This window comes from Martes martes (genome assembly GCF_963455335.1).
Source record: "Martes martes genome assembly, chromosome: 5".
NCBI classification, from domain to species: domain Eukaryota; kingdom Metazoa; phylum Chordata; class Mammalia; order Carnivora; family Mustelidae; genus Martes; species Martes martes.
The window spans coordinates 107080926-107102345 of NC_137892.1; the positions used below are offsets into that span (position 1 = coordinate 107080926).

Consider the following 21420-nt stretch of genomic DNA (forward strand, 5'->3'; position numbering starts at 1 on the left):
GTAATAATGGTTACTGAAAGAGTCTCCTTTGTGGAAGAAAAACCTTTCGAGAAGAAGAGAGATTTCCATCTTCATGAGCTGAAGAGGTTGGCTGTGAAGCCCACCAACAGTGAGAGCGTCAGAATCTTATACCAAACCCAATGGTAATGATAGTATTTAATAACTCATCCAGCAAAGACAGTTGCTCAACCTAAGAAAGAGGTGGGCTAGGGCCCACAGTCAGAAGTCATTATAAAAGCAATGCACTCAGAGACAGTAAAGAGTGACACCACACCTCCCACACACTTCAAGTCCAAATGCCACAATCCTCCAAGGGGAGCTCAGAGCTTCCCACTCACTTCTCAGCTTTGAAGCCCCTAGTACCCAGGGCATGTGAGACAGCAGGCTCTTCTCACCAGTGCCTGATGTTACCCAGTGTGCAAAATGATGGCAACCCATCAGAACAGAACACTAGGAGACTGCTCACATGGGATGGGCAGAGCCTGAGCACTGCTGCTTAACAAATGAACCGTGAACTTCTACTTAAATCAGGGAAATAGATAACCCATTATAAGTGTGTTCCTCAAACTGGGGTCCACTGGCATATTCCAACAAATCCAGGATTTTTTCCCCATGAAAAGGGATGTGAGGATTACTGAACTGTAAGAAATATTGTAAATTATTTTCAACAGGAAGAGGTAACATTCTTTAGGATGTTTCTGGAGAAATAAGGAGCCAACTCTAATGTTCCTATACTACAAGTGAGAGTAAGACCAAACTCTCCCTTAACTTTTTGTAAAAGATCAAATAACAAAGACTGGAACCAGTTCAACAGCTGGTTGGTGAGTGCACTTATAAAAACACCATCATCATCATGACAACATCACAGAGTGAATCTTGCTTTATCCAAGCCTTTGGGCATTAATCTCCATCTCCCCCAAGAAAAAGAGGGAGGATAGGAAGAAAATGAGAGGGAAAGACCATGCTCTTGTATCTCTAATGCCCATGACTATGCAGAATTTGGAGTCTGACTGACCTGGATTTTGATTTTTGACCACATCATTTATTTGCTGGCTGGCTGGTCTAGAATTTCAGGTTTCTCACCTTTAAAATGGGAATAATAATCCTTAGCTCCAATCAGGGTGAGCAGAGAGAAAAATTAGATGGCAGTTAGCACAGTGCCTAGAAAACAGCAAATGAAGTAGTAGCTCTGATCTTTAATTATTCATCCTTGAACATCCAGTTTCAATTCCTTTGGGAAGACTTCCTTGACAAAAATGAATACACAGACACTCACACACAGATACACACACACACACACTCAAAGTCTTTGTAGCTCCAGTACATTTTATATGCATCCATGAAATTTAGACATTATATTATGTTGCAATTGCTTATTTATATAATCTGTATAGATTTTCTTAAGGAAAGAGACCAGGCTTGTGTGTCCTCATTGCCAGTCACATAGTTGATGTACCATATATATGAATGAATGAATGAATGAATGGGTGAGTCAAGCTACTGCATTTACCTTGTAATGAGATAAGAAGCTTAATTAGGATGGAAAAAAATGGAAAGGACAATACACATTAGGAAGTTGATAACAATCGTTGACTAAGGAATACAAGCAGTAAAGGAATAAAATGAATGTTCTGTAGTGTTTTCTAATGATAGCCAATCATAGATGTAGTTCATCCAGAAAGCCCTTCTTTGAGCATTTTCTTGAGAGGAGATGGGGCACGGGGAAATACTTATATAAATACTTACAAAATACTTGTTTAAGTCTACCTAGTCCTCTGAAACCAGCCCATCTAGGAAAGGAGTGGACATTATGCAAAGACAAGGTGAGGTTGCCAAATGAACCTGATTTAAATCAAGAATCATTACCTTTCTCTTCCAAATTTTAAGAAATCTACATCTTTACTGTTACCACTAATCTATCTCCCTTGCTCTCTTCTGCAGACTCTGACCTTTTGGAAGCCCTCTACTTATTCCCCTGAAACTTTCTCTTTGGTGTCATCACTGCCTAATCTCTGGATGATGTCTACCAAATAGACACTGGATTCACTGGCATAGCCACCTCCCTACCACCATCCCACTCTTCATCCTGTCTCTAGAGTCTAGGTCTGAGCAATGTGCTCAGCCAGAAAAAGCCTTAACTGTTTTCACCATTGCAGGAGATAACCAAAGAAACAAAATCATAGTAAATCAGCCAAAACAAAAAAACGGACAAGAGAGTTTTCTTGACTGTGTAGGCCTAAGAAACTCTCCCTCTGACCTTTGCAAACAAAGGTTTTAGTAAATGGACAAATCATCTAAAAAGTCTGCAATATGTCCATACCTACCCCCTGAGAAATCCTGTCCAATAAGAAATATGGTGACATAATGCTACATGTTTAACTCCAATCCCTAAGCCGTCTTTCACAGCCATGGGGGTTAGTCACTGGAAAAGTAGGCCCGCTGAGCAAGCCGTTGACTTTTATCTTTAGACTTCAACTGCTATTCATCAGCATCAATATTTTAGAGCTTAATCAGCTCACTGCTAGTCTGAGTCCAGGACATGTACATCATCGTGAGGACTCACCGCATCCTGACAGCTGAGGACCTCCAAAATGCTGTTGAGTAGCTCGACACAGTACTTCTTCTCCTGGACCTGGTGTTGCATCTCATCCTTCTGTTCCAGCAGCTCCTTCAGTTCTTTGGTGATGACAGGAAGAAGAATGTCCCGGCACTCTGGGAAGGAGGCAATTCAGAGGCATTTGAGCATCCTCATTCTGTAGTTCCTTTTCTTCCTTTTCTTTCTTTCCCTCCTTCCTTCTAGATAATTTTTCGTTAAATAAATAATTCATGATATGTTTTCCTTATAAAAAATTTTTAAATATGAAAAATTAGGTTAAGATTTCCTTAGACCTTCATTCACAATTCCAGTCCCTCCCCCAACACTCACTCCCCAGAGGAAACCAATTCTTTATATATTTCAATTCTATATATATTTCATATATATGTGTGTAAAAGAAATGTATATGCATATATATATATGTACATATAAAATTTATGTATGTGTATGCATTTAAAAATGTACCAGTATAACATACGTAGTATCATTTTGATTTGGCCTCCACTTAAGTAAAATATATTATACTGTGATGATAAACCCTCATGATCTTTTTATAGTTTCACATATGTATCAGTATAAAACATATAATGTCATTTTGTTTTTTGTCCTTTTCATAAAAGGAGATTATGCTGTATCTTGTCTTATACCTTGATTTGTACCTTGATTTTTCTTTACTCACCTATTGGAACACTCACCTTCTTGGTGCACTTTCTATGTTATTACATATAGGGGTCAACTGAATCATTTGTAGTTGTTGTATAGTATTCTCTATTATGGATATATTTTTTTATTTAGTCACAGCTCTAGCAATGAACATTTTTCACTGGCATAGACAGTACAAAAGTGAACAACCTTCTACTTGCATCCTTATGCACAATGGTTTTCATTTGAAATAAATTAAAATAGTCACCAAAAAAGGTGTCTCTCTTAGCATTGCTATCTCAGGAAATTTCTGGAAAGTTCTGGAATCCTACACAGCTTTGTTTCTGTATTTCTCTTGACAATGGCAAAGCTTCCAAGGACCAAAAAATAATTCCCCAAATTTTTCAAACTACCTCCACCCATCTACTCAGCTTCTAGAGCTGAGATGTAAATCCTATACCCCAAGATTTCATTTTAATTCAATTAAAACAAACAGGTATTGAACATCATTGATGAGGAAGGCTATACTTTGATGAGGAAGGCTATACTTCCAGAAGTATAGCAGTAAGATAAGATTCTCACCCATAAGATACTCAGAATCTGGGGCGCCTGGTGGCTCAGTGGGTTAAGCCTCTGCCTTCACCCCAGATTATGATCTCAGGGTCCTGGGATCGAGCCCCACATCGGGCTTTCTGCTCAGCGGGGAGCGTGCTTCCCTCTCTCTCTCTGCCTGCCTCTCTGCCTACTTGGGATCTCTGTCTGTCAAATAAATAAATAAAATCTTAAAAAAAAAAAAAAGATACTCAGAATCTAACAAAGATCAGCAGCAGCAAAAACAAAGAGCAATGGCAGAACACAGAATAAGATAAGGTGGGATGAAGGAGAAAACATCTCTTGTTCTGTCACCCCAACATTTATACCATCTCCTGGCACAGCACCTTGGTTTCACTCTGGGGAGCCACCCTGCTGAGGACTATAAGCCTAGGGACACTCTCATAAGGCTGCTTGCCATTCTCTGGACAAGGACTAGACATCTGATCCTAATTAGAATGACCCCTGAAATCTGAATCTTGAGGGAACTTTAACAACAGTTGCTGCCATTGCTAACATACTGAATGCTTACAATGTGCCAGGCACTGTTTAAGTATCTTGCGTGGATTACCTCAGTCAATCTTTCCAATGACTTTGGAGGTAGATTCCACTATTTCCCCATTTCACTGAAGAGGAAACAGAAGGATGTGCCCAAGTGTACATAGCTATTATCTTCTGAAGGATTTTGGCATGTAACTTGGGAAATTTTTGTTTGTTAGAGAAAATGATATGTGTTTGCAATCTCAATGTTGGAAAGCTAGGTGAGTTCATTTGAAGTTCTAAACTCTTTGCCATTAGATGAATGACTTCCTCAACTTCCTGAAACTTAAACTTCCCAACTCTGCCCTCAGTGACATTGTCATAAATAAAACCAGCCAGAAGCTAAGAATTGTGCATTCTCTAAGTTAGATGAGGATGGTAAAGTCTTCCTCTTTGAGAAGTTATTTTTGAAAGTAAAATAAGAGAAATTCAAAACACAGCAAAAAGTCTTGCTCTCCCACAGTTCTCTGCCCAAAAGGGAGTCCTCAAAAGATGTGTTTTAAGGAGATTCATGTCCCTGCAACATATAGGGTAGCTGGAGGAAGAAAAGGGGGCAGAGACCCTACAAAGGGCAGAGACCCATGACTATGCCACCGCAATAGCCCAGGTGATGGCAAATGAGACTACTAAGTGCTGGTTCTGCCCCTCTAAAGTTCCAGCCTCTGATGCAACTTTTTTGTCTTTTGTTGAAGCTAAAGATTTAAAAGGACTGGAAAATAAGGTCGTAAGAAATAGATCAAGAACAGTCAATTGTCTTGAGTTTTAAGCATAAGAAGACAATGTCTTAGTCTAAAACAGCCTGCTGGGACTCAAGATTAAAATCATTTAAAACTCTGTAAAATGGAATCACTAGGACCTAGTGTGATATGTAAAGAGATATGTAAAGACAGATAAGAGGTTAATCCATTCAGGCAGTTAATTAACTCATTCATTCGTTTAGCTGGTCTACTACATTCATCGAAGGCTCCCTAAGCGGCAATCACTATTCTGTGGTGGGAGGTGATGGTCAGGGGTTACTGGCCCATTGCAGCCGCAAAGCCAACAGAAGTAAGAAGCAGGAGTAAATAGACAGGAAAAAACCTGGTGCCTTTACCTCTTAGGAGTGACAACCTGTTAGAACTGTTCATACAACAGAGCTGTGTGGTAACAAAGGTCAAGTTTTTCCTTAAAGGTTCATTCTGTTGATGTTCTAGTTGAGATCCTTCTGTTAGATCCCATTACAAAGATATGAACTCAAGGGAAAAGGCCACTTGGGAGATTTTAGATGTTAATGTAGATCTCCTCAGGAAGTCACCAGAAACTTTAAATTCTACTTCAAATAGAGTTAAAATAGCAGATCCTCATGGTCTGGTTTTGAGCTCTCCATCCCTACCAAGTATTTAAGTAGTAGTTAAGTGGTCTATGGATAGGGATGGTGAGAAGGTATTGAAAGAGTCAGATGAAGGGATAAGCTAAATGGTTGTTAAGTCCTCATCCCAAAGTCTATGATTCCCACGAAACATAGGTTCAGAGGAAGTGGCTAGAGCTAGGGTTTATTTGCCAGTTGGAAAGAAAGTGGATGTGCTTGCATTGTTTACGAACTACTGATGTGCGCGCTCCAGACCAGGCTCTGGCAGAAGCACTGGTCTATCAGTCTGAAAGTCCTCTCCTTCACAGATTACCAAAAACCCAGCATCCCTACAAGAGACAAAGCCTCCTGGTGCTGAGAGTCAGCAAAATTTTAGCTGAGGAGGCCATTAATAACGTGGCCTGCTTTTCAGAAAGTACTTTGTCTTCTCATTAACCATGATTTCTCAGAAACGTCTGGCTCCTCTGTTGTGAAATGAAATAATTTTTCTCCTTTGTAATTGGAGCTGTGAAATTATATTAGCCTGTAGAGCTTCAGGAAGTAGCATTTCTAAATTGTGGCTTGATTGTCAAGCAAACAAACACAAACGGTCTAAAAGATAAATGTTGCCAGCGTCTTAAATCAATCTTTACAAGCAGAGCCAGTGAGTATCAGAGATCGGCAAACCCACGCCAGGTACCTGACACCCGACAAAGGTTGGGAGGTCTGCCACCAGGTGACAAGCCCAAATTGTAACTGGACCAGGACTTAAGAAAGTGCAGAGCTATTCAACTCTGTATTGTCACAGAAAAGAGCTTTCTTTTGTTGACATGATAGCAGAGAGGCCAATGCAGTGTTTCTGGGCTCTGGTTTCTTCCCTCTTGGAGAAAGTTTTGTCCTATGGAAGAAGGTGCTACTGTCAGCATCCATAGCTCTCTTGAAGTGTCATATGCTTTTGCAATCATTGCAAGACTCAGGGACTCTTTAAATATGAAGGTCCTTTCCCTCGCCTCCATGTCCATAATATTAGCCCCATAGAAAGAATGAAATGGAGATGCTTTTTCCATTTTGGAAACTCACCTTGAGATGCATCAGGCCAAAACTACATCTGTGACCACAGGCCCAACCCAGCTCCAGAGGGAAACACACCTAAGAACCACATAAGAACTCAGCATCTTCCCCCACAGGTCCGCTCCTCCTCTGCTCTGTCTCAGAGTGAAGGCGCCCTAGTCACCCAGTCCATACAGTCAGCCAAACAACGTCACTTCCTCTCTCTGAACCCAATGCCAGTCCACCATGAAGTCATATCCATCCTGCCCTCAAGCTAGCCTTCTCCACACTCCATTCCAAGTCTCCCAAACCGATCTCCCCATTTCCAAACTCAGTAGCGGGAATTTCCCCCAAACTCAAACCTGACCACAGGACTTGCTGCTTAAAATTCTTCCATGGCTTCCAATTATCCTCAAGATAAGTATTTTGAACTCTGTGGTATGGTTGAAAGTCCTTTGTGACCAAACCCTTCCCACCTCCCCATATTCCACTTCCCATGCTGTCCCAGCCTCTTCCTCTCCTGCTTCTCAGTTTTTGCGCATTATTTTCTTTCCCCAGAATGCTTTTATCCCATCCATTTTTACTTACTTCTTGCCTTCTAGGTAACTTAGATGCCAAAACCCCCAGGACAACATCCCAGACACCCCAATATGTCTTAGGTGACCCTCTCTTATGCTCCTGTAGCACACAAACTTCTGTCTTAATCATTTGTCACACTACATGGTCATTGTCTGTGTGATGGGATGAGCAGTGAGATCCTTGTTATCACCTCAGAAATGAAGTTGAGGCCCCAAACTGAAAACAAAAGATGTAATTACCCCACACTCTAAAGGCAAATTGTCTCCAGTAGCGAGGGTACGCCTCAAGGTTTTCTGAGAGGTACCGGTTTAGTACCAGCCCCACACCAGTCTCCATGCACCTGACAGAGGATCGGCAAAGGTCTTTGGATATAAAGTGATATCCATAAAGAAAAGCCCCAAAGTGGACGTGGAGTAAAGAAGAGACGAAAGGATCCCTCGTGAAATATATGAAGATGAGACTGGCACCTTATGTCCCCACTAGAGACATGCTGGCTGATCTTCCAGCCCAGATGCATCCCAGTTCTGCCAACAGAATGGAGAGACATGAGAAGACTTGGGAGCCCTGCTCTCACCAGAGGGAGAAGGGTTAAACTCAAGCAAGGCGTCTGTGTTGGGCTTGGTCACATCCTCAGTGTAGTTACCCCGTGTCTAAACCTGTCTATTGCTGCCTTCAGTTGGAGTTTCATAGCCAGCCCCTTACTTTGTCACCAACACAGGTTAATTGATTCTTCAACCCTGTTTGATATTTTACAGGCGTTAAGGTGAAACTCATTCTGCTTTAGCCAAATTCCTATTGACCAAAAGGTGAATTCAGCTCAGCTCAGTCCTCATGGGGGACTGTGAGGAGCTTGTGGTTATCAAGGCTTGTCCTGTCCTCCCCACAGCCCTTTTGGCAAACAGATAAAATGCCTAATTGAAGCCCCAAATTCTCCCTAGGCAAGGCTGAGCAATGGAAGCTTGACTCAGTACTTTTCTTTTGTTTGGTTGGGTACCGTTCTCAGGTGTCAGAGGCCATGCGGTTAGATCAGTTGGACATGGAGGAGGACCTCCACATGCAGCTCCTCTGACAGATAACAATTTGTTCTCACAACCTCCCTCCTCCAGCCAGTGTGTCACAAAGAAAAGTAATTCCACCCACTGGGAAATCAATAACTACCCACAGACTTCATATTCTGGATCAGGTTACAAGCCTCTTACAACTCTACTAGCATTTCCCCCCCCACATTCTTCAGCTGCAACTCATGATTCACTTTTCTTACCTCCCTGAAAGCACACCTAATTACAATATCCAGAATTATCCCTCACTCCCCCTCCAGCCTGCGTCTGCTATGATGCACGTCCTCACTTTATGGACCTTGAGGGCCAAAATACGTCTGCCTAGATAAACAAACACAGCCTATTTGGAGATTTCAGAACTCAGCAACTGTAAAAAAGTCTCCTTAGGTATCTTAGAGGGGTGAATGCTTAAGAAGAAATATACTTCCGGAACTTTATTGGAGATACCAACTTCACCTTCAATCCCAGCTATTGCTTTTACCACATATCCTTTATATTTAACATGAGACATGACATTGCACTAAACCAGTAAGAAAATGCCCTATAAGAAGTTGAAACTGACCATTCAGAAACATAGTGATGACAGGACAGGTAGATAGATTTATTGTTGCTGGAATTAAGAGGATGTATATTTGTGTTCAAAAAAATTCACACTGATTATAAATATAATTTGTAAGCTCTGGTAGTCTACATGTAATCTATTTATGTCTTGGAGTATACAGATATATAGATATATGGAGAGACAGAAAGAGGGAGAGATCAAATAATTACTATAACAGATACTGTTGTATTGGATGTTATATTCTAGTGGATATCAAAAACAATTCACAAGGATAATAATTGTCTTAGGTTGGATTCTCCAGAAGCAAACTTAGAGATGCGGTTTGGGTGAAGGTGACTTACTTATCAAGAGGTGTTCCAGAAAACACTGGAAGGGGAATGGAGAAATGGGACCATTAAGGGGGAGGAGGCTAAGTAGACTGCAAAGGCAGGCAAGTGTCGCAGAAAGCGAATACCGGAAGCAGTGGGGGCCACAGGGGCAAAGCAGCTAGGGTATTTCAACCCTGGAGATGGACAGCCATGGGCACCGCGAGTGCTCCCAGCACACAGACAAGCAGGACCCTGCAGCCTAAGGACAGCACAGGGAAGCTGGTGTCAGATGTTGGGAGAGAAAGTGGAGCTTGGAGCTGCTGGGCACAAAAATGCTCATGGATCACAGGAAGCACAGAGCCCTGGAGTTGATGTTGCAATGACAAAATAAAGACAGCTGTCAGCAAGACAATGAGCTGGGCAACAGGAGAAGGAGAGTCTGGGCGTGCAGGGAAGACCATTCCACTTGAGGCAGTTAAGCAGGCCTCTCTGAGATGGAGATTCTTGAGCTGAGACCTGAGGGTGAGAAGGAAACAGCCTGCAGAGATCTCAGGGAAGAGCATTCCAAGCAGTGGAAACAGCATGTGAAGGCCCTGGGGTGGAAATTTGCCTGACACATTGAAGGAATCACGTGGACCAAGTGTCGCCAGATTATAGAACATGGGGAGCATAATAAAGAGATGACAAACTTGGAGAGTCCAACTGGGGCCAGATCTCATCAGGCCCTATGGCCCGTGGTAAGGAGTTTCACCCTTGGGTGGAGATAAGCAGGTTTTGTTTTTATATTTTTTATGAGCGTTGGGGGTAGGCCTAGAGAGGAGGGCAGAACACTACTGAGGCTTGTTGAGGAGGGAAAGAAGAGGTCTAACGTTTATTGAGCCCTCACTATTTACGAGGCATTCTCTGTATGAAGAGTTTATCATTATATATATTTTGTGGATGAGGAAACTGAAGCTCAGAGAGGTTCCGTAACTTGCCTAATACCACACAGCTGGGATTTAAACCTAGAACAGGGCTCACGTTCACATCTACCGAGCTATCCTGTCTCCTTACAGTAACAGCGATGGGGAGAGAAGATGAAAGCTTGATTAGTTTGTAGCATGTGAAACATACAGAAGTGGGAAGACTTGGGGCAGAGTTAACATGTCTTCCTGATGGATTAGAGGTGCTCCATCAATGTGCAAGCCCATGCATTTTGAACATTTGAGTGAGAGAATAATAGATTCATTTTAGGGTTTACTAAAGTAGGCTCTAATCATGGGGACCATTTCATTGCCTCAACTAGCAAGTAATGAAAAGATTCCCATCAACATTTCTCCGATGGCGTGAAGCGGCTACAGAGGTGGCCTGTCATCACGCCTTCTGCAAGCTATTAGGGCATAATTGGTTGTTCTGACAGGTACCTCTTTCACTTACCCCTTTGCACTTTCTGAGATCATTTTCAGTGCCACTGCTGACCGGCCTCTTCCGAGCCAGCTCACTCATTAAACCATAATCCAGCTCCATAGAAAGTGCTTTTAGGAAAAGAAAGGTGCAGATATGGCCAATTGAGTCATGACCCCAAATTTGATTTGTCCCTAACACTTAGAACAATCACATTCGCAGTGCCACACCAGATGAGTGTAGCTCAGCCTGTTATAAGACTGTCTCTCCCACCTCCTAACCCTGACTAATGGAAGGAGAAGCAAATGGAAAAGCTTGGGGTGGAACCAAGTGGCCTTTATATGGATAATCTGGGCCATCATTAAAGAAAGATTCCCATCAAAGTACTATGCTCCATTTCAAATTTATGCAAGAGGAGAAATGAGTCAAGTTAGCTTTTTGGCTGCAAAGAGCTGTGTCTTACATCCCATGTGCCCATTTGATTCTAATTCAGTGACTTCTGGAATTCAAATTAATTTATAAGCACTTAGGACACCTATTAGAACAGTCAGTACCACCCACACCCCTCCAGGGCTTATCATTTCCGACCCACTGCCTCTCTTCCACACTATGCTACACAGATCCCTTAATCGCTTTACCTCAGCCCCTGGCCCTTCCGAGACTCAACGGGATTCGATGGCTTCATGAATTTCACTCTATACTTAACCAAGAACTCTCACCTTTAACTCTTTCTGAGCTAATTTGCGGAGGTACACTCAGAATTTTCTCAGCAGTAGGAGTCATTATAACAAAAGTTTTAATGAAGGGTAGAAACCATTTATTCAGAAATCTATTAAGAATGAAAGGGAATGGGAGGGGGGATATTAAGTATGAGACAGGCAACATATGTTGAACTCCTTCTCAGTGCCAGGCACCACACTAAAAATGTATTTAATCATTACCAAAACCTATTCCATATATTATGTTATCCCCATTTTACAGATGAGAAAATAGGAGCTCCAAGCAGGTTACCCAGGGTCAATTAGCTAGGGTGACTACAACCAAGGCAAGATTCCAACACGGGCCTGTCTGGCTTCAATGCTAGCACTATTCCAACTCCACTCACATGTGCATGAGCACAGACAATCATTCCCAGCTCCTGGATTTTGCCAGCATGAGGCAACCACCCTCTGAACTTGTCAGCTCCCTCAAGCTGGCCTGAAATAGAAAGTCCAAGATCCTGACTGATTGATTTGTTTAATGGTTGTTTGTTTGTTTGTTTGTTTTTGTTTATTTTTTTGTTTTTTTTTGTTTTTTTTTTTTTGTTTTTTTTTTTTTGTAAGGGTTATGGTCCCAGGGGAAGAAAACAAACAAACAAACAAATTCCAGACCTGGAATCCTGAACAATAATGAGCACTCATCAGCTTGGTGATTCAACCTTTCATTCAGTCATTCACTTTCATTTTGTTAATTCAACCAACCATTTCTTGAGCTACAATTGATTGAGCTTACCCATCTCACCAAAGTTGGTTAGCAAACAGCAATCATGACTTTCAAACCATTCACTACCTTTTCCTAGAAGACAGTGAGAGCCTGGAGCGAGATGTCTAATCTCAATCAAGTCCCGTTTCCTACAGTTCCTGGAACAATCTTGTCACACAGTAGGATCCTAATAAGTGTTAGATGAATGAATGAGTGTTTGCTGATTTCAGAGAGGGAGCCCTGTCTGCCTACATTGAGGGTAACTCTCAGAATCAGAACCCCATTTAGTGTCGAGTTATTGCAATATTTATTACTCGGTGCGGTCCTTGAAGAAACCAAGTGACAGTAGCTGGGGGCTGGGGAAGGGATGTTTAAGGAGCAGAAAAGTATATGTGCTTCTTCCCCTTCCCCACCTTCCCTGAGCAGCCCTTCTGGCAATACCTTCCCCTTCTTGGGTTTACCCCTTCACAGAGGCAAGGATGGGAAGTGGACAGAACTCTGGATCAAGGGTCCAGAGACTTAGATCCGGGTCCCAGCCTCAGTGCTGGTAGGCTGTGTAGCCTCAGATAGTCATTTTACCTCCCGTCCTCTAAAATTTGGGATTAAAATGCCTAATTCCTAAGAGGACCCAAATAAGACATCATACAAATTCAGTTGTAGTTATTAAGTATAGTGAGGTGTGGGGATCTGATGTTACGCCTAAAGGTTTTGGGATCCAAAGCAAAGCACGTGGGAACTTCAGTTTCCTTCAGCTGCAGCCGACATCTATACTTGACAAAACGCCGGCACCAGGCATGCTGGAATGAAATGGATTCAAAGCTATTACCTGTATCATTCAAACAAAGTGCACTGCTGTCTGAAATACCAAACTCGGAGGACTGCGTTGGAAGAGGTGGATATAAATTGAAATGATTGGGATATACGCCTTGGATTTTTATGTTCCCTTTTGTGTGTGGAGAGACTAGAAGAGAGCTCAGGTAAGCTTTTTCTGAACATCCTTTTACATTTCTGTTTGCAACTTAGAATAATAATGCCACTTGCCCGCAATCCCCAAGCCGCCCCCGAGCAGACCTGTATTGCTGCCATCACAAAACGTATGAATACCAAGAAGAACAAAAACCAACAGCAATGTTTTGGATCAATATGAGCAGCCAGCATTCCATTTCTGGGAAAAGCGCACTTCAAAAGCCTCTTGTTTACATTTTAAGGCTAACAGAGGGGCCCTTCATTTCAGAGAATTAAATGAGAAAATTCTCCTGGATTCAAGCATTAGCAAAATGGAATGGTTGTGTAATTGTCTCCAATCATCATCTGATTCTTTCTTCCTCTCACCTTCCCCATAACGGCTCCAGAGGAGAGGAGGCTGGGCCCCTTCTCATTTACAGCCCTACACATTTAAAATCCAGTGTTGCTCATTACAAAGGGAAAACAGAGAAGTGTAATATATTTCAAACAAGCTGAATAATTGGAAGCAAACTTCAAAGAAGGGGGGAATCACTGTCTTTTGCCCCCCACAAATAAAAGTGGAAATGGGGAGAATTTCTCCTCTGGCCTCTTCTTCTTTTCTAAAAGCACTCAGCTAAGAAGGTAGAGAAGAGAGACCGGGCTTTTGCCTGCTTAGTAGAGAACAGAGACAGGGCTTTTGCCTGCTTAGTTTTTCCATTCCTGCAACAGCGCCCCTGTGAGCCCTCCCCTGGAAGACCCAAAGCAAAAGAGTGATTAAAGAAATGAATCACATACATAGGTCCAATATTTTAATGAGTGGATCAAAGAGATCCCGTTTGGACTCTGAAGCCAATGAAGAGGAAACTGGTCTAAGATGTGAGAAAGGAGAAAGTAAACAGAATAAATATCAGTCAACAACATGTAATAAGCTTTCTGTACAAAAGGAGGACAATATATGGTCTTTACCCTCAGGGCAGTCCAAGTGTAATAAAGAAAAGAACCAATTGATAGGAATAGTATAAAAAATACATACAATGAAACACACTGTATTTCCAATTGTGCTCAGTCCCTGCCTCAAACTGTATGCCTATGAACCTCAAACTGTATGCCTATGAAACTGACATTAATATTTTATTTTGGGCATCGCATGTTGATGTGTTTATTAGTTATATGTATTTCTTCCTATGCTACCTTACTCCAAAAAGAGAAAAAAAAAGGAAAAGAAAAAGAAAGAAGACGACATGCCATTGTAAAAGTTAACATAAGGGCTCAAGTGCTCTTAAAATGTAGCTGTCCACTTGTGTGATAAACTCTTAGCACAATAGAGGAAATCACCCAAGTTCTAGAGTTTATTGGTCATTAAGGTAGAAGAGAACTAATTCAGTAAGAGAAACACAGGGTTTCCTGGTACTAAATTTTTAAAGAAATTTTTCATACTGAGTTAATGGTCTACATTCAAGTTTAGTAGTGTTTAGCTACTTTTGACATCAAACTGTGGAATTTTAACTCTGAAAAGAACCCAAGAAAAGCTAATGGCTTCGGTTCCTTTGACTGTGTCTTGTGCCTATGCAAAACATAAAAACTACAAATGGAAGAGGGTTCAGGACTGCATGCTTGTCCTTACATGGTACCTTCATTTATTTTTCATGCAAACAAATATTTATGGAGCACCTAACAAATGTCAAGCATCATAAATGGCACAGAGGTGTATGGGACCAGGATGTAAGTGGCAAAGATAGAGAGAAGTAACCAAATTCAAGACATACACAGGAAGATTCAAAGGCCTTAGTGATCGACTGAAAGTGAAAAATGAGGCACAAGAAAATTTGAGGGCTAGTTCCAAATGACTTGCAGAAAAATAAGAGAAGAGAAGAGGAGAAGGTTTTCATGAATAGAATGAATACAGCTTTGGAAATGTTGAGTTCGAGTACCTGTAAGACATTCAAATGGAGATGTCAAAGGGACAGCTGGCTTAATGTGTCTGAAAATGATCCACCCCAAGTGGGTAAGCATGAATTCAACTATATGGAAGACACATTGAACATGCCCGCATCCCAAAAAGCATTTAAAATGGGCTATTATAGTGTATTTAACAGATTAGTACCTAACTGAAGTTTATTTGGTAACAGTCATGAAGACCATGATGAGAGGAAAGGAAAAAGAAGGAAAAGGAGGGGAAAGAAGATACAGAAGACAAGGAAGAGGACTAGAAGAAAGTCAAGGTGGAAAAGTAGCAACACCTGGGGTCTGAACATGATGTCTGAGGACGCATGTTGGGACAAAGGAGCTCAAAGGGGTGTGGAAACATGAGGGATTTTCACTTGAAATTTTTAGATTATCACAAAGACAGGTTTAGAGAAACCCCAAAGGTGGTTAAGCAGCCCACCTGCCCAGGGAATGTAGCCAATACACTTGTCAACACTGTCACTTTACTAAGTAGGAGCTGGAGGGCAGAGTTTTTTGGCAACAAGAGTCAACCACTATTTCTAGAGCACCTACAATGGACCCGACTGTTGAAACAGGGGAGGAACATAGCTAAAGTCTGGCCCTTTCCCTCAAGGACTCTCCTGCTAGAGCATCATGCACAGCCTACTAGCCCAGGACAAGCAAGTCATAGTCATTAAGTAGACTATGAAGAGGAGGAATGGAAAGAAATGTCAGCCATGAAGGAGACTCCACTCTCATTCCTCTGATGCACTAGGGACCAGGCCACACAATGAGGGCTACGGAGCCAATGGCGGAGGATATTAAGAGCAAGAATCTCTCTATATCCTTGTTTCTTTATCTGTACAGTGGAGAAAATGGAAGCTCCTTCCTTCACAAGGTTTCAAGAATAAAATAATATGTGTAAAGCACTTGAAGCAGAACACCTGGACCATAATAAGCACGATATAAGTGCAAACCATTATTGTTTATTTTTGTTTTAACTTCCATATATGACTTTCTAGGTAGAAGAATATGCTGCAGTTGCATGGACGGATACATGTGGAAAAAATTCATTGAACTGTACATTTAAGATTTGTGCATTTCACTATAGACAAATTACACCAAAGTTAAAAAATACATTGTTATCATGGAAGGTAATGCTAGTTTCCCTTCAGCAGGTATACACAGTGAGACTTGAGCAAGTCAAGCAAGTTGTCTGAGATAGTACACCAGATCTCAGCCTGCCTCCCTATGTCAGCTGAGCCTTGGTCCTCCACAGGGCTCAAGACAGCAGTTACCCAAAGATGCTGTCCAACGCTTGACTTGGAGAATCTTCTGCATGAGGCGAGAGCTGCCGTTCCCTCCTCTCTTCCATTCTTTCTCCCACCTTCCACCCTCTTCTTATTTCAGCTCAATTCCATTGTCTTATTAACTATTAAAACCAAAATCCTTGCCAAGTCACAACCTGCAGGGAAACTCCTAGAGAATGACTGGCAGTGATTAAGGAACATACCCCAAGCTCCTAAAATTCCACAGGGGCTGAGGATGCCCCACTAGGCACTGAAGTGCACCTGCTCTAAGGATGCACACAGCCCCTGCCAAGACAAAAAGCATCAGCCGGAGAAGAGTGAGCGATCCTCATTTACGAGGTGCTGTAGAAATTAATTTTGTATGCCTCTTCCGTTAGCAGTGTGTCTGCATTAACTTTAATATGCAAGTTATCATGTTAATCTTTGATACTAAAAAAGAATGTATCGTCATTAACCTTCCTATCCCTGCATTTAGCAATGCAGTCTTTTTATTAGCCATACGCAAGAGAAGTAGCATTATTTCTTGGCGTCTCCACACTCTACCTATCTGTATGCAGGTCCACCGGTCACTTTGTAAAATCTCTGCTGATTCAGGAGCCCATTTTTCAAACATTTGATTCTAACTGCCCATAAGTCATCAGAAGTTGACTCCACCTTCCCCCTCATTTTTTTTTCCCCAGAGTTCTCTAAATTAAAATGAATTTTCCACTGAAAGAACATTCCATGAAAAAAGAAAAAAACAAAAAACCACATGACGGTCAGCAGAAGGAGGCCCACAGCAGGAAGAAATATGAATAAGTTCTGAGTGATATTTATGAAAGGCAAGCTCATGCCAGGCTAGCAGTAATTGCTGTTCAGAGCTCCAGTATATTTGGGCAACTAAGTGACAGGTAAAACAGGAACTTGCGCTTCGGAGAATAGGTAAACACAATAAGCAACATTGGAAGATTAGCCTTTAAGGATAATGGGAACATCACCCAATAGAATAACCTAGTACGTCTTTCTCTTCATGTATTCGCTTGATATATGTAAATTATAGGTAAAGGAAAGTTACCTATACCTCCATTTGACGGATAGCTTTAATATTCCTACCCCATTCATTCCATACATTCTAATCTTCAAAATGTGATAACAGCAGGAAAACATTAGATAAATTGCATTTTGCCACCTTTTTATTCCATTCACACCCTCCCATTGAACAGCGAGATAATGAGAAATCAAGAAACTTCTTAGAAGGGGAAAACAAAACAAGGATGAGGTCTACAACAGAATCTTAAAATAGAACATCAGTCCTTGAAAAATAAAACCAGTGTATGTTCTCAATAAATACAACAGTATACAGTTTGTAGTTTATAATTACCTGCACACTGAAACTAAATTGGCTACCAGTCCAGCTTTTTGGCTTTTAGGAAAACTTCTGATAATAGGATTGTAGACATATCTGAGTTCATCTCTGATATATGGGTAGTTTTAGGTTCTCCTTTTAAATCTAATAACTGGGGACACCAGGGTAGCTCAGTCAGTTAAACATCTGCCTTCAGCTTGGGTCATGATCCCAGGGTCCTGGGATCAAGACCCACATCGGGCTCCTTGCTCAGCAGGGAACCAGCTTCTCCTTCTGCCTGCTGCTTCCCCTGCTTGTGCTCGCTATTTCTCTCTCTCTCTGACAAATAAATAAATAAAATCTTTTTAAAATAATAAATCTAATAATTGTTTTTCTGGCTGGTACTTTAAACAGGCATGACATGAATAAGAAAGCAACTAGGATTCAGCCATATATAACCTCAAAGGGCCAAGAGGATTCTGAAGGGTAGAATCGAACATTTTCCAAGGTTCAGCCATTTATTTTCCAAGTTAACCATTATTTTTGTCAATGTGAAACCCACCACGTACTGCTCATAATTTACACCCTGCACTATTATTCACTTAATATTTTTTCATAAACTAGCTGCATTCTAATTTGCTTACATACTTTTAAAAGAAAAATTTGCTATTTTTTTAGAAAACCGGTATTGCTTGCCATACATGAAAGGTAAGTGTAACAATCAATACTATTAAAAAAAAAAAAAACACTTTTATTAAATTCCAAGAGGAACTTAAGCCTGAAGTCTGCTCCCATGTTATCAAAAGAGATTAGTAGAGAAAGATTAAAGACAAAACAGCAAAAGCATATAATCCTTGACATAACCAGAAAGATTGAAAGGGAGTTGGAAGAGAATGATCTTTTGCTTCTGTGGTATAGTAGTTTATTGGTGCATACCTAAAATTATCCTCCATGCCAAGGAAAATACTTTTGCATACAGTGATACATATCCACTCTTTGAAAAACACAAGTACCAAGAAAGAAATCAAAACTGGGATCCCAGGCTTCTCATCTCTGCAACTAACTCACTGTGTGACCTTGGGTAGGTCATGCAAAATGAGAAGGTTGGAGGGGGCAATCTCTCCAAGGAGTTGCTCAACTCTGTGTGTCTGTGTATTGTGAAACCTTTAAACATATTCTAGCATATCTTCACATCAACTAAAGTTTTCAGTTGTTAATTGCATTTACCCTGTTATCTGAAAGTGGTACCAGGAAGAAGTAGCAAAGATTTGAAAAGATCAGCTACTTTGGGGCAGAAGAGCCTTTGAAGCTGTTGTGTTGAAAAAAAAAAAAAAATCAATAAAATCGACTGCAATCCAGGCACAACAGAAGCTGACTGTCCAGGATATATGCCTGTGCATCCCTTGACTTTGGAAGCCAATGGGCAAAGCTCTGTCTTTAAATCGACCTTACAAACCATCACCTAATCATTTGCCTCAGTCAAGTGATAGTTTATGCCAGGTGACTAATAGAGGGTGTTGATTCAAACTATCAGTCTTACCTCCCGCTTCCTATAAGAAAAGTAGATTGAGGGGGAAAAAAGATCAGTAGTAAAAAAACAGTAAGTAACTATAAGGTTGTTCATTTGCATGATCTGGTATAGTTAAGCAAGTTTCTATAACTGTAACAGAATGACAACAACCTAAAAAGTAACTATTATCAGAATTACAACAGTATGTATGTATATTCTCTTCCTCACAGTTTTTTTCCTGTCTTGATATTCTAAAAAAGTCAATTTAAGCAACAATTTATTTTTAATGCTCTACATTGGCTTCACCTCTGAACTCATAATAATGAAAACAAAAACAATAATTATAAGTGAAAACTTAATGAAAATAATAATTATATTAATGTTAAGCTACCACTTACGGACATTTTTATCATCCAGGGACTGTGCTAAACATTATTTCATTTAATATTTATATCAGCCCTATTATTATACCCATATTATGGATAAATAAACAGAACCAAAGAAGTGATATGACTTTTCCAAATTCGTAGAAGGATACAGCTCAGAGATTATAAAACAAAATGAGTAAGTCCCATAGTGTCTTTTCAGAACTCAGTAAGTCTTTAGTAAGGACACCATACAAGAAACTCTCTAGGGGCAGAAGTCAAGAAAGCCATAAAAAAACTTGGAAAAAAAAAAAAAAAGTCATGCAAAAAAAAAAAAATCAGAGATTACCAAAATCTAGCTTAAAGTGTTGGGAAAGGCTATTTACAGTTCTGATACTCTTTGGTTTTCCTTTTATTTTCTTAAATAAATTTTTTGATATTGTAAACAAGAAAAATTGAATCATCTAACTCTCTCCTCTGCAGTCCCATGGTACTTTGCTTATAGCTCTACTATAGAACATTCATCCTGCATTTTAATGAAGAATGTCTCATTTTGCAAATGAAGGCAAGCTCCTTGAGGACATCACCATGTTTTTGCCAAGTCTGTATTTTCTAAATGGCTTCTCAATGCTTTGTTTATAGCAGAGAATCAATAAACATTTATTGAATTGAAAACCCTGTTCTAAATGTCTCTGTCTCTCCCGTATGGAATTTGAGATGCAGGAGAGGCAGTTAAAGATATGGGTCTTGAGGTAAAAGCAAAGACTTCACTATAGATTAGGGCCGGGGGTTGTGGACATCAAGATGGCACTAAGCCGGGCGCCTGGGTGGCTCAGTGAGTTAAAGCCTCTGCCTTCGGCTCAGGTCATGATCTCAGGGTCCTGGGATCGAGCCCCGCATCGGGTTCTCTGCTCAGCAGGAAGCCTGCTTCCCTCTCTCTCTCTGCCTGCCTCTCTCCTTACTTGTGATCTCTGTCTGTCAAAAAAAAAAAAAAAAAAAGATGGCACTAAGCCGTGGGGGTGGATGTTCTCCCCTACGCAAAAGCAGGCAGGACAGAACTGGACACAGCTGAGAACTGGAACCCTGGGTAGTTGTGGAATGAACTGGATTTGCCCTAAGGCAGTATTCCTCTTCTCGCTGTACCCCCCATTTCTGAAAGAAGCAGCTGGAGATCTGCAACCATACCGCAGTGCATCCTGAGGATGTCCCCTTTCTCAGGGACCAACCAGGGGACAGAAACTAGGGAGGGCTACCCAGTTTTCTCCCCTACGTTGGCAAGAGAGGGAGAAAGGTAGGGTGGGGGAGCAAAAAGCTGCCAGAAGCTTGGCCTCATGGAGGGAGTCAGGCATCGGAGCCACAGGACAGCCATTCTCCTGCTCTCTTCCACAAATCCCAAGGTCTGTCTCTTGATGTGTGTGGCTGAGATCTCCTGATGAACTAGGATGAGGGAGCAACACATCTTACGCTCAGAGAATTATTTTCTTCTTTTCCCGCTGAACCCACAGTATAAGCCATTCTGCCATTTGCAGACTGGTCCCACCATCTTTCAAGATTTGCAACTCACTGTAGGCCCCTGAAACACCACAAATTTTCCTGAGAGGTGACTGGGACCTCTTGATTTCTTGGCACAGGCACTGAACAGACAGCAGAGTGCTGTACTGAACCTCTTGTTACCTGAGCTGTAATTAATTTAAAAACCTGCAGCTGCAACCAGAAGGGAGCCCAGAATCCCTATAAAGCAAACCAAACCAAGCATCTCATTGCACACAGGTTCTGACAAATCAGGAACATTGATAGGGAGGGGCAAGGTGGATGAGAACCAAATATTTTGAGACCTGTGGAAATGTGTGCATGAAGAGAAAAATCCACCTGCAAGTGGGGTCCCATTGTCCAGACTACCACCCCCTCTCCAAGTGCTCAGAAGACTGCTGGAGTCCCAGGTC

At 41.3% G+C, this 21420-nt stretch overlaps 1 protein-coding gene across 1 annotated transcript in view; it reads right to left on the reverse strand.

Moving 5' to 3' along the window:
* Nucleotides 1–21420, reverse strand: part of DOCK2 (dedicator of cytokinesis 2) — a 403190-nt gene that overhangs the window by 251950 nt on the left and 129820 nt on the right. Inside the window, exon 26 of the mRNA XM_080804304.1 lies at nt 2564–2712. Coding sequence (XP_080660430.1) covers nt 2564–2712 — 149 coding nt within the window. The remainder of the gene's footprint in view (nt 1–2563; nt 2713–21420) is intronic.